Below are 14,203 nucleotides of genomic sequence, written 5' to 3'. Positions count from 1 at the left end.
AAACTTTCGCGGTTCGTAAAAGAACAAGGCCCGTTTCTGGAATTATTGAATAAGTTCGAAATCGTAGAAGACCTTGAAGAATCAGCCATGGCGGCCGCATCGTGGTTTGGCAATATAGAACCCTTTCGTGAAGGAGGAAATTGGAGTGCGTTTGTGCAGCAGTTAGAGGCATTTAGTATGTTGAACAACATTGCGGCGGACAAGAAAGCAGCATTACTGCTAACACAGGTGTCTCAAGAAGTGTTCGCCGAGATTCCGGCGATCTGCGAGACCGAAACACCATTGTCTCTAACGTACGAGGCACTAAAAGAAAAACTCGAGAGCCATTATCAACCAAAGCCGAATCAGCAGTTACAGCGGTTCTCGTTCCGAGCACGTAAACAAGGTCGTAACGAGTCAATACGAGACTTTGTGACAGCGCTGAGATCCCTGGCGTTGAAATGCCAATTCCAAACAAATGAAATAAATAGCCAGTTAAAGGATCAATTGATAACGGGGGTATATAATCAACGCGTTCGGTACGAATTATTGAAGGCATCGGCCGACGAATCTCTCGAGAACTTGCTACGGCTGGCGAAAACGGTCGAGCTCGCTGACGCAAAAGCCGCGAGATTAGGAACTCCGAACGTTGTAAACACAGGATCGACCCCGGACAATAATACAACGGTGGCACAAGACGCAGATATACACACGATACAAACGGGACGAAACAGAACCGCGACCAATCGAGGCAGAGGGAATTTTTACGGCCAAGCGTCGCGTAGAGGATGGTCAGCCCCACGGGGCGGGGGCAGAGGACAACAACGATCTGAAAATCAACAAAGCCAAGGCGCGGGGCGTACTGCGGGAAGCGAGAGGATCTGTTTTTGCTGCGGTGGCACCAATCACATGAAAGCAAATTGCTCGCTACAAAATAAATATTGCAGCGAGTGTGAAAACCAAGGCCACATTTTCAAAAAGTGCAGACGCGCCGGACAAGGTGGCCAAACTCGAAACCAAAACTACGTGGGAGATGGGGAGACAGCCGAGACACAAGAGCATTTGCGCGAAGAGTTTTCCGAGGACGAAGAGCGATTTGCGAGCGATTTTTGGCCAGTTCGAGAGAGCAGTAATGTGGAATGCGAGTTAAAAAAAAAAGTCAATCCGCAGTTTGTAACGATTAAAGTCAATAACATACTATTGAAAATGGAGATAGATTCGGGTGCGGGAGTATCGGCCATATCAAAGAATTGCTACGAAAAATGGTTTGTGGAAATACCATTAATAACATCGAAGATTTCATTGCGGACATACGATAAGCAGAAATTACCAACACTAGGGTACATTCAAGTCGAAGCAGAGAAAAACTATGTTAAAAGCAAGGAATTATTATATGTAGTTAGCGAAGGTAGCTGAACGATAACGGGCAGAAGTTGGCTGCAGGCATTTGGGATGTGGCCGCTAGTTTTTCCAAACGATCCGCGAGAATATATAAATAGTACCATCGCCCAAATAGGTGACGATGACGTGACAAAAAGGAAACAAATAACATGTCAACTCCAAAAAGAATTTCCAGGCGTGTTCGCAGCGGGTATCGGAACGTTCGCTAAAGGCGAATTGAAATTAACGTTGATTGAGGGAGCTACGCCGAAATTTCTGCAGCCAAGAAAAATGCCCTGGGCATTGCGCGATAAAGTAGAGAATGAATTAGCCAGATTACAGCAGCTTGCAATTATATCACCAGTAGAATATTCCGATTGGGGCACGCCAATTGTGCCAGTTTTGAAGAGTAACGGTACATTACGTTTGTGCGGAGATTATAAAGTGACTTTAAATAAATATCTTGAGGTCAATCGCTACCCCTTACCGCGAGTTGAAGAAGTTTTAGAGACATTAAGAGGTGGAAAAATATTCACAAAATTGGACCTATCAGAAGCCTACCAACAGCTACCATTAACACAAGAATCTCAAAAACTAGTGGTAATCAGTACTCATATCGGATTGTTTAAATACCACAGGTTGCCGTACGGGGTAGCGACGGGACCAGGATCATTTCAAAGGGTCATGACTTCTCTATTATTAGGCATACCGGGCACGATCGTTTTTATTGACGATATTCTCATTACAGCGGCAACACTAGAAATACAGACAGACAGAGTGCGAGAGGTACTAAAGCGTTCAAACGAGGGAGGTTTGCGTTTAAAATTCGAAAAATGTAAATTCTTTAAAAACGAGGTGTGTTATTTGGGGTTTCGTATTAACGAAGAAGGGATTCGACCTTTAGAGGCGAAAATAAAGAGTGTAAAAGATGCACCAAAGCCAAGGGACGTGTCGGAATTGAGAAGCTTTTTGGGGTCGATCAATTATTACGGTCGTTTTATTGAAAATATGGCCCAGAAATTGCGGGGTCTTTACGAATGTCTCGAGAAAGATAAATTCGAGTGGACGGAGGTCTGTGACAAAACTTTTGAAAAAATCAAACGCGAACTCGTGTCCGATAAAATCTTAGCGCACTTCGACCCCCAAAAGCAGACAGTTCTCACTTGCGATGCATCCCCGTATGGGATAAGTGCCGTGTTGGCGTACAGAGATGAGGAAGGTAACGATCGACCGATATGTTTCGCGAGCCGGACTTTAACGAGTACCGAGCGAAATTACACTCATCTGGATAAAGAAGGCCTGGCAATTATTTTTGGGGTGCGCAAATATTTCGAATATCTGTACGGACATAAATTCATATTACAAACAGATTCAGCAGCTTTAGCGCGTATATTCGATCCGAGTAAAGTGATCCCAGAGATCGCAGCAGCACGATTGCAAAGATGGGCGCTATTTCTCGCGCCGTTTGAGTATACTATTAAACACATTCAAGGGAAAAAAAATTATGCAGACTGGTTAAGTAGACTACCATTGCCGAAAACAAAAGATGATGCTAAAGAATTTCCGATTTTACAGAATACGATGTATACCCATGTGAATTGCGTTAAAGACTATGATTTCGCGACCCTCGATTGGAAGGCGGTAAGAAAATGTACACGGGAAGATGAAACTTTGAGTAAAGTAATACGATATTGTATGGATGGTTGGGAAGAAAAATCTCCGATTGACGAAAGTCTTAAAACTTTCTGGAATAAGCGCGAATCATTAACAATTGATCAAGGTTGCGTCTTATGGGGACACCGAGTGGTGATTCCAAATAAACTAAGAGAGATAGTACTCAAAGAGTTACATTACAGTCATTTTGGTGTTACAAGAATGAAAGCGCTCGCTCGATCTTTTGTGTGGTGGCCGGAGATTAATAAACAAATTGAGTCAATCACGCAGGCATGCCGCGCTTGTTTAGAAACAAGAAAATCGCCGCCGAAAATTGCTTTGACACCGTGGGCTTGGCCTACAACACCGTGGCACAGAATACATGCGGATTTCTTGGGGCCTTTTAACGGTAAAACGGTACTCGTGATAGTGGACAGCCATTCAAAATGGCCCGAAGCTATAATCATGCAATCGATGAGCGAATCTCATACGATAAAAGCGTTCGAGGAAGTGTTTGCTCGACATGGGTATCCTGCTCATTTGATTACGGACAATTATTCGACGTTCGTAGGTAAAGCGTTTCAGTCATTGCTAAAAGTAGGGGGTGTTAGACACAGTACAACGCCACCGTATTGTCCGGCTACAAATGGAGCGGCGGAGAATTTTGTGGGGACTTTCAAACGCAAAGTCGCATGTATTATGGCGGACGGTTTCAATCTCCAAAAAGCAATAACTAAATTTTTATTTGATTATCGTAGCACCCCCCATGCCACCACACAAAGGACTCCAGCGAGTTTAGCACTCGGTAGAGAACTCAAAACTCGTTTTTCACGACTTCGGCCGACGCCGGTCAACGAGTGCATAGTCACCCATCAATCGCGTCAAATTCAAAATTATGCGGGGAAAAGAGAAAGTACATTAAAAGTCGGTGATTCGGTGATGGCTCGAGAATATAAACAGGAGGGAAAAGCAGCGTGGAAACCGGGCACTGTAAAGAAAGAATTAATAGCGGGCGTCACGTATCTCATTCGCATCGACGAAAAGACAGTTTGGAAAAGACACGCAAACCAGTTGATCAAGTGTGATGGTTCGATTGTGGCAGAACAAAACGAGGCTGAAAAGAAACAGCAGACCTTACTACAGCCTAGGCCCATGGTTCGTCGATCGGAGCGGTTACAAAATAAGAAGGGGGAGATGTAGTATCCGTAACGGGTAGCGTGAGCTAGCGAGGATATGAAAGGGTGTGTGTGTGGTCAAGAGACGAGTCAATTGTCGCCGAGCCGTGCTGGTGTCCGGCTCGAGGATTGTATGAACTAATAAAGGGTTTGGAAGAAATCATAATCGTGTGTTTCTCTAAATACCCTACAGATTATATGGAGCTGTAAGTTTTGATTGAATTAAATTTTTTTCTAGAAATATTTTAAATTTAGCCGACGTGAATGTACTTCTATTATCTGGCACCATGATTTTGGGCAAACCAAACGTTCAAAAAATTTATCATTTTTCTATAGTTGTACCGGCCGTCATGTTTTTAACGATATAAATTTCTGGCCACTTGCTATACGCATCTACCATTATGAAAAACCATTTTCCATAAAAAGGACCAGCATAATCAACGTGTACTCTTACGAAAGGTGATCTGTTGGTTCCTAAGTATGCTTACTTTCGTTAACAGGATTATTTTCATTCATATTGCATTCAAAACAGTTTTCAGTTATTTCTTCGATATTACCTTGCATATTTAGCCACCAGCAATACCCGCTGGCTAGATTCTTGATCTTTACTACTCCAAAATGGCCTACGTGCAATTCCTGTGAGTTCTATCTCTTAAATTTTCCTGAGTTAATACTTGATATCCCCACATCAACATATCATTTTCTAAGCAAAAATCATTTATATTGCAATTCCATACATCTTTGGAGCTAAATTTCTTGCCTAAGGGGCCGTCCATTAATCACGTGATCTTTTTTCCAGCATTTTTCAACCACCCTTCCCCCCCTTGGTGATACGTGGTGAGGTTGAAGACTACCGCCCCCCCCCCCCCCCCCACCCAACATCACGTGTATTTTTAGTATCTAAAAAAAATCTTAAATTTTTTAGAATATTTTAGAGTATTATCTCAAATACAGATATAAAATATAATCTTATGTTATTCTGAAATTAAGGACCATGATAAAAATGTCTAGATACAAAGGTTGCAGGTTGTTTTTGATTGGCATGAAAACGATAATAAACGAATGATGTAATCATGCGAAAATCATATATTGTACTTAGTACATGAACCTCTTTAATGTACATTGTCCTCGGACCACGGATTAGCAAGACATTCTTCAACACTAACAACTGGATAAGCATCTTGCAGATCAGTTGTTCGAACTGTGCTTTGTTGAAGATCAACGTCAGTTTCATCAAGCCACTCGGTGTCATCATTTTCGCGCACAACGCAGAGAATCTCTTGGGGTGATTCCAAGAGACCGACGCAGAAGAAATGTAGCAAACGTCTTGCCATCATGCTCTTGAGGCTTCGGAATACATAAGCCACTAGACGTCTGCAAAATTGGGTAAGGAGGTATAACGAAGCGTTCCGAAAGAATAGATCAAAAAGAACTCCGCACATATCCACAGCAAGCGTGATTATCACACTTCACCACCTGGTAATGATATTAAGATATTTTAATTGTATTGTCGAAGAGATGAGAAAAATAAATGATAAAATAATAATAAGTGAGATTTTACTAATGTACCTGAAGCAAATACTGACTCTCTCGCACATGCTCGCTATACCACTGCGGAGAAGGCAGGTCTGGAATAAAGCTTTCAGTACTGTCATCGGGTTCGACATACTCTGCTACGACGTCATGGCTGTCGATAACCATATTATTCCATACTTCTGCGAGGACGTTTCCAGCCTTCTGAAAGTTCATTTTTTCAAGATCATGATCTTTTGTTCTCCCTTGTTCATCCAAATGAGTTCCATAAAAATCATGAGGAAGTATAAGTCCTGATAATTCCCGGCTTAAAGGCGCCATTCTTCTCTCGACACGGTTGAACGCGCTTCTGCCAGGTGCATTTGTTAAGATGAATATTGCATCTAGATAATGCTTGACAAAGTGGTCTATGGCATGGGAAATAACCTTTGGATATCTCGGGTTTTCGTCAGGTCCTCCATCAGATAAAATCAAAACAACTGGTTTCAGGCGTCCTTCTTCATCCCGCATAATTTCCTTGAAATTGTTGAGAGTAGCAAGCTTATCAAAGTCGGTAGCATGAGTAGAAAGTGTCGAAGAGGAATGTTTGCCACTTTTAATCGCCACGTATGTTGGCCCTGAATACGTGATTGCTTCAGCACGGCCCATATCATTTCCTTTTATGATGCAACCAGCATATACACTAGGGATCAATTTGTGCCTTGTAGCAATCAACCAATCATGATCAGGCAATGAGACACGATATTCGACATGCATCAGGAGAGGAGCTTGTTTATTTGCCGCTGTCAAACCTACAGGTACCCGGGCTTTATCATCTTGCGACAGAAAAAACACCTGTTTTGGCCCGAGAATAGATGCCAGCCTTTCCAAGGATCTTATTGTGGCTACACAAAAATGTTGATCGACGTGAGCCTTATGGTGATCTTCCTCAGGGCGACTCAATTTGACAGGCACAGTGACTACATGCCTTTTACCCTCCAAAGTGGTATAATTTCTTGGGAGCAACCGGAGATACGTGCCACTCTTCGAAATTTGAAATCCGTACTCCTTGAGCTTCTCATGGAGGTCAGTAAGTGTTCGGCAGCTTCGAACAATTTCTGAACGACGCCTTTCCTCCGCAGAAGCACCAAACATAGCCAAATCGACGATAGTTTTTAACAATTGCGGTTGTTGCTCTTCCATGCGCGGGCGACCTGGGGCAGAACGCTCCTTGAGAAGATTAGCTACATTCGGACTCTGATTGCAAGCAAGTTTAATCTTTGATTTTATTGATAATCTATGTGACTGAGAGTGACGCATATGTTGCTCCTTCTTCCGTAGCTCTTTTGTGCATTTATCAATTTCTCGGCGCAGTTTTGTCACATCACGCGTCTCATTTTCACTGGCGCCCAGAGAATCTCTACGACGAACAGCTAAGTCAAGTTCCATTTGAAGAAGGGAAATCTGATTCTTCAACTTATCCTGTGCAAGAGTAGCATGTACAGGTTGCGGTATAGAACTGCTTGCACTTGGTGTATCCGGTGAATTCTCGTCGCTACACTCCAAATCTTGACCTATACGTTTCCGAGCAGCTGGAATGACCGACATTCAAACGACATGGAAACATTGAAATAATTGTTTGATCCTACTAATATTATAAATGCGAAAGTTTGTGAGGATGTATGTATGTATGTTTGTATGTTTGTAACTCTTTCACGGGAAAACGGCTAAACCGATTTGGCTGAAATTTGAACTGGAGATAGCTTAGACCCTGGAATAACACATAACACATAGGCTATATTTTATCCGGGAATTCCCACGAGAGCGGGGCCCCGGGTAACAGCTAGTAAATTATATATAAGGGACTCATAAGATACTTGATGAAAAGTGGGTGTATATGTGTATATACACACACTTAAAGAATCCCACTAAATCATAAATGCGAAAGTTTGTGTGTGTGTGTCTGTATGTTTGTTCCCTTTTCACACCTTAACGACGGAACGGATTTGGCTGAAATTAGGTATGGAGATAGCTGATACCCTGAATTAATACATAGGATACTTTTTATCCCGAAAAAATGCACGATTCCTGTAGGATCGCGGGTAACACCGTGGGGCGACAACTAGTTATTCAGAAATTAGCGCTGCAATTCAATTTTTCCTTATCATAAATTTGTGATACATTTGGGATGTTTACTACCTGTTGAGGTGCTTTCAATAGTGTCATTGCCTTTGACAGTGATTTTGGAACAAATCGGTGAGACGCACATCGTAGACGTAGAAGGTTTTACAGGTAGACTTGCTCATTGGATGTCATTGACAAAATAGGAATGTTTTCGCTGACATTCTAAAAATTTAATAATTCAATTATTATCGTGCAAGTAAAGATAATATCTTGCAAGTAAATTAACCATCCCCAGTACTTAATTTTATTTTTTTCTGATATTGGAATAAGAATTCAAAACGGACGCAAACCATGCATATCCTCATATTTTCACTAAAATAATGGGTATGTAATTAATATATGTATGCAAGATAATACTGCCATCTTCCATTAACAATGAATCTTTCAGTTCAATAGTATGAATTATGAATAAGTAGTGATAAAAATATTGTATATTTTATTAATGTTTATTAATATATAAAAAAACGCCAAATGTGTTACAGTAGCAATATAACCTTTACTTTACACCACCACGACTTACGTTTTACTTTGTTTTTTATGTTTAATAAACCCATGCCTAGTAGACAAGATTTAGCTCAATACACCTACTTTTTTAAAGTTTAGCGAGCGGTGATTAATGTAGGCATATGGGGCCACGTGATGTGTATTCAGCATTTTTTATGAAATGAAATATAATATTCCTATGCGCCAATGACTACTGCTAAAACTATTAAAAACCTAAGAGATTATTTAAATAACATTCTTATGAACCTAAAAATAAAATAATATCTTTTGGATTTAAGTAAAACTTAATGTAGATATGCTATGCATATTTCATCTATATTTATTTTCTCAAAATCAAAAATGTTGTAAGATTTAACACTAGTATTTATACTGTAAATAAACTATAGGTAAAGTCTTATTCATTAGGACTATCCCCTTAATTAGATACCTAGTAGTTTTAACTTACCTTTTTAGAATTAGAACAATAATAGAGAATATTGGGAGATTTCTTTGCTTGGTGCTTTCGGCGGTAATCTAGTAAAAGATCATTCGCCCACTTCATAAATTCTTCTTTTATAGTGTATTTTTTTTTTCGTACTGGCCCACAACTCATTGAATTCTTTCTGACAGATACTAGGTTTTTTCCTTTCTTATACTCTGCAAAAAGGTCTTTATACAGATCACCTACTTTAAACATTGTTTTATTAATGTAAAACGTACTAGGTATTATAACGGTTTATGTATGTATTCAGCGCGAAAACAACAAAATAACTGGCGATTTGCGTACTGAGCCGGGCGGTCGTCGGCGGCGCGTGAGAAGATACTTCGTTCGTTGCCTAGTAACGGCGAGTCAAGGTCACACTAGACGCCGCTTTTCGATTTAAAAATCGCACGTTTGAAAAAATAATGAAAAAATAAATACACGTGATATCTTATGACACCCCCCTTCCCCCCTGTTACATTTCGTAATTTTTGTCAACCCCCCCCCCCCCCCCTTTTGAGCCTCACGTGATGATTGGACGGCCCCTAACCTTGAAATTTGTATTATTTTAGTTATTTTCGTATCGTTTTTATTTTCTTCAATAATTTCTTTAGCTGCAACTAGTAATTCATTCAATATATCATTTTGATACACTTCAATTCTATTTTCTATTATTTTCGCATTCTTCAGGCTAAACAAATTTTTGTCATTAGTAGATAGGATATGACAGTTCTGGATCAAAAACATTGCGTAACCAGGTGACGTAACCATGTGACGTAACCGGTTGACGTGCCCACGGCGGCCATTTTGATGGCGGCCATTTTTGACTTTTTGATAGCGGCCATTTTGACGGCGGCAATTTTTGATTTTTTAATGGCGGCCATTTTGATTTTTGCTTAGTCAGACGAGCGGCCATTCAGACAGCGGCCATGTTGATTTTTGCTTAGCCGGATGAGAAGCCATTTTGATTTTTTCTTAGCCGGATGAGCGGCCATTTTGATTTTTCATCGTCCGACAGTTTGATAATATGATTTTCGCTATGACGTCACCAACATAATCGACCGATTTTGCCGTCTGACGAGCAGCCATTCAGACAGCGGCCATGTTGATTTTTGCTTAGCCGGATGAGCAGCCATTTTGATATTTTATCGTCAGACAGTTTGATAATGTGATTCTCGCTATGACGTCACCAGTATCATCGACCGATTTTACCGTCTGACGGCGGCCATTTTGATTTTTGCTCAGTCGGATGGGCGGCCATTTTAATTTTTATCGTCGGACAGTTTGATAATGTGATTTATTTCTTGGTCGGATAAATAGCCATTTTGATTTTTCGCCGTTACCGGTAAACTTTCGCGCTAATAGTTTGCCCCAGGCGAAAAATAATATTTCCATGTACTTCGAATACATTCTTTTGCGTTAAACGACCGGCTGGCGACATCGCAATTAGATTTCGCGCTAATAGTTTTCCCCAGGCGAAAAATAATATTTTCCACGTACTTCGAATACATTCTTTTACGTTAATCGACCGGATGGTGACATCGCAATTAGATAGACAGGGAATGTTGAAATCGATCCGTAAACTTTCACGCTAATAGTTTACCCCCGGGGCGAAAATTTTACATTCGAAAAATAATAATAGAATTCATTGTAGTTATATATATTTCGAATTACAGTAACACCTAATTTTAAGTAAAGCTGGGGATGTTCCCCACAATTACATAGGTCGGGAATGTTGATGGCGATTCGTAAACTTTTACGCTAATAGTTTCACTCCCCAGAGCGAAAAATAATATTTTTTACATACTTCGAATACTCTCTTTTGTGTTAATTGACCGTATGGTGATGCCGCAATTGGATAGGCCGAGGATGTTGATGATGATTCGTAAACTTTCGCTTTCAAGAATTTATTAGGGGGAGAGTGTGGTTGGTTGGTATATAAATCGCGAGCTCATTCAACACGTTATATTGTTCTCAAAGTTTTCCCATTGCGAACTTCAGTATCCATAGTACGTCAAATTTATAAAATCTACATCGAACGTGATGGATCCAAATAAAATCAACCTCGTCTGTCGCCTGGAAACGCTACCCACCAAGAGAATTTCAGATCTGGAGGTTGGGGAGGAGTACAGCGTGACGGGGGTAAGACGCGTAAATACTAAGTACGGCACGAGTATTCTTCTCGCGCTCAATGAACAATTCGAAATATTTTTACCCACACAAATTGTAAGCCTCATGGAAAATGATGTGGTGCAATTCAACGCCATGCAAAAGACGATAATCGAGGGCATTCTACGAATGAAATATTAAGGAGGCGAATACAACAAATTTGAATTTTTGTGTGACAGATGAGCAATTTGAGCGTAACAAACAGCACTATTCCAACTTGCAATATGGAAATGATCATGGACATCCAAAGTTTCGTTGGCCCCAACGATAAATTTATATCCAAGGAACTTTGCATCATAAACATAAACTCATCGGGTTTGAGCCGCATTCTCTTCAAACCGCCGTATGCTTGGGCGGATCTACCAGCTGAACACAAAGCTACTAACGCTTGGCTAACACGTAATTTTCATGGAATACCTTGGAATGCGGGAATCGAACCTTATGCTGAGGTGCAGAAAATTGTAAAAAAGGCTGTTAAATATGCATGCTATTTATATGTCAAAGGTGAGGGGAAGAAACGGTGGCTGACAGAGATCCGTGGTGGGACAAAACAAGTAATAAACATGAAAGATTTACACATTTCACCACTATCACTGGAAAAACTGAAACATATGGAAGAGGCGGGCTGGTGCTATGATTATCATGGAAACGCTTCAACGGCATACAACTGCGCCTTCGAAAATGTTCAGCGTTTGAAAAAGTGGTATGTCAAGGAGTGCACGGGGTCTCTCACGAAATCGCTCTGTCTTTTCGAAAAACAGAAAAAATATTAATAGAATTTATATATATTATATACATATGTATATATATATATATATATATAGGAAAGAAGTTCGTGACCAGGAGGTAGATTGAAGATGAAAGTTCGTCGAAATTCCGTTCAGGAAGAAGAAGAATTTAATACTTAGAAAGACGTGAATATAAAAAGTCGACGTTTCGGCCGGGCCCTGCCGACCATCCTCAGGAATAAATTCTACAATAATTAAACAAAAATAGGATGCTTCAGCATAACAAATCTGAATTGAGAGCAAAGAATATGTTTAAAAACAATATTTGTTGTTGTACAAAATTAGGTGAAAATTAAACAGTTTCAAGAAACTGTCAGAGTGACAGTTTTAGGTTAAGTGTCAAAATTTTGAAAACAGGTTAATCAGAGGAAAATTGGTTGATGAGCAAAGAAAATATGTCAGAAAATGCTTATTAATAAAATTGGGAAATGGAATTGGGAAAAGATCAATTAATTTTGAAAAGATTACTCACAAAAAATGACGACCGGTAGCTAGTTTTTTTTCACTGTTTACCAACATTCCAACCAAACTAGCAATATCGATCATCAGTAAAAACTGGCCTAATTTGAAATGTCACACTAACATTAATAAAAAAGAATTCCTAGCCGCCACCAAACTTCGTCTAGATTCATGCTATTTCGCCTACAAAGATAATTTCTACCAACAAATCTTTGGCGTAGCAATGGGCTCACCGATTAGCCCAGTAGTAGCGAATCTGGTACTCGAACATTTTGAAAAAAAAATCATTTCAAATCTTCCCTTCAGCCTACCTTTTTACTATCGGTACGTCGATGATATTATAACGTGTGTCAAAAATGAAAATCTACAACTCCTTCTCAATAAATTTAACAATTTTCACCCACGTATTCAATTCACCTTCGAGTTGGAAAAAGATGGTAAAATCAGTTTTCTAGACACTATGGTAATTAACCACAATGACACCATAATCTTAGATTGGCACCATAAACCAACCTGGTCTGGGAGATACATTCATTTCAACTCACATCATCCCATCAAACACAAAAAATCTGTCGCCATATCCTTATTCGATCGCTGCCTTAGAATATCAAACCCTCAATTCCTTAAAAAGAATTTAAAACTTGTAGAAACAACTCTTATTTCCAATGGCTACCCCATAAAATTCATCAATGATATCAAAAAGTATAGAATAGAAAAAATGTACAACTCGAATGATTGGAATGTAGACTCCAACAATCCAACTGATGTTAATGATAAGTTTAAAACTCTATCTCTATACCGTATATAGAAAATCTATCTAGCCAAATCAAAAAAATTCTTAATAACGAAGGAATTGAAATTACTTTTAGAATATCTAATACTACCAAACTGTCTCTGTGTTCTCATCTTAAATCTGTTACTCCTAATTTAGAGAAAATTAACTGTGTATATAAAATACCATGTCGAGACTGTAGCATGAGTTATATTGGACAAACGTCACAACACCTAAAAAATAGAATCTCTGGTCATCGTTCTAATATTAAATGCCATGTCACTGACAGATGCGCTTTAGCAGATCATTCTTCGACTCTGGGTCACAATTTCGACTTCAACAACTCTATAACCCTAGCTACAGAACCGAATTGGTATAAACGTATCATCAAAGAAATGATCCATATCTTTAAGAACAAAAGGAACTCTGTTAACAAACGTACAGATATTGAACATCTTAGCCACCTATACTCTAACATTCTCTAGTTTACATTATCGTGTTTTCAAATCATTGGCGCCCCTTACTCCGATTGGTCACTTCCTTTGTACTCCATGACTTTCGAACATAGATCAAGTTCACACGTGATCAACATAGATTTACGGATCGATTCCCGCTAACCTTCACTTCCGTCCGAAATGCTGTACAACTAACAACACCTAAGCATGTACCGGTCGTCATTTTTTGTGAGTAATCTTTTCAAAATTAATTGATCTTTTCCCAATTCCATTTCCCAATTTTATTAATAAGCATTTTCTGACATATTTTCTTTGCTCATCAACCAATTTTCCTCTGATTAACCTATTTTCAAAATTTTGACACTTAACCTAAAACTGTCACTCTGACAGTTTCTTGAAACTGTTTAATTTTCACCTAATTTTGTACAACAACAAATATTGTTTTTAAACATATTCTTTGCTCTCAATTCAGATTTGTTATGCTGAAGCATCCTATTTTTGTTTAATTATTGTAGAATTTATTCCTGAGGATGGTCGGCAGGGCCCGGCCGAAACGTCGACTTTTTATATTCACGTCTTTCTAAGTATTAAATTCTTCTTCTTCCTGACCGGAATTTCGACGAACTTTCATCTTCTATGTATATATATATATATATATATATTTGTAAGCTTGGGTACGTTACCAAGCTACGTAGCGCCGCGCGTTGGCTCAT

The 14,203-nt window shown here is 39.5% G+C and overlaps 1 protein-coding gene across 1 annotated transcript; it reads left to right on the top strand.

The window, feature by feature from the left end:
* The first annotated feature begins 1,431 nt into the window (after nucleotides 1-1,431).
* On the top strand, nucleotides 1,432-4,212 carry LOC124179888 (uncharacterized protein K02A2.6-like). The gene has a single exon (XM_046564743.1). The coding sequence runs from the start codon at nucleotides 1,432-1,434 to the stop codon at nucleotides 4,210-4,212; it is 2,781 nt and encodes a 926-aa protein (XP_046420699.1).
* The last annotated feature ends 9,991 nt before the right edge of the window (nucleotides 4,213-14,203 follow it).

The sequence above is a fragment of the Neodiprion fabricii genome, chromosome 4 (genome assembly GCF_021155785.1).
Source record: "Neodiprion fabricii isolate iyNeoFabr1 chromosome 4, iyNeoFabr1.1, whole genome shotgun sequence".
NCBI classification, from domain to species: Eukaryota; Metazoa; Arthropoda; class Insecta; order Hymenoptera; family Diprionidae; genus Neodiprion; species Neodiprion fabricii.
Note: the sequence above shows the minus strand (reverse complement) of the source record. Positions and strands in the feature narration are given on the sequence as shown.

Bases quoted from the DNA above. Each gene is read 5' to 3' on its own strand.
- LOC124179888 (XM_046564743.1), top strand. From the start codon at position 1,432: ATGTGGCCGCTAGTTTTTCCAAACGATCCGCGAGAATATATAAATAGT.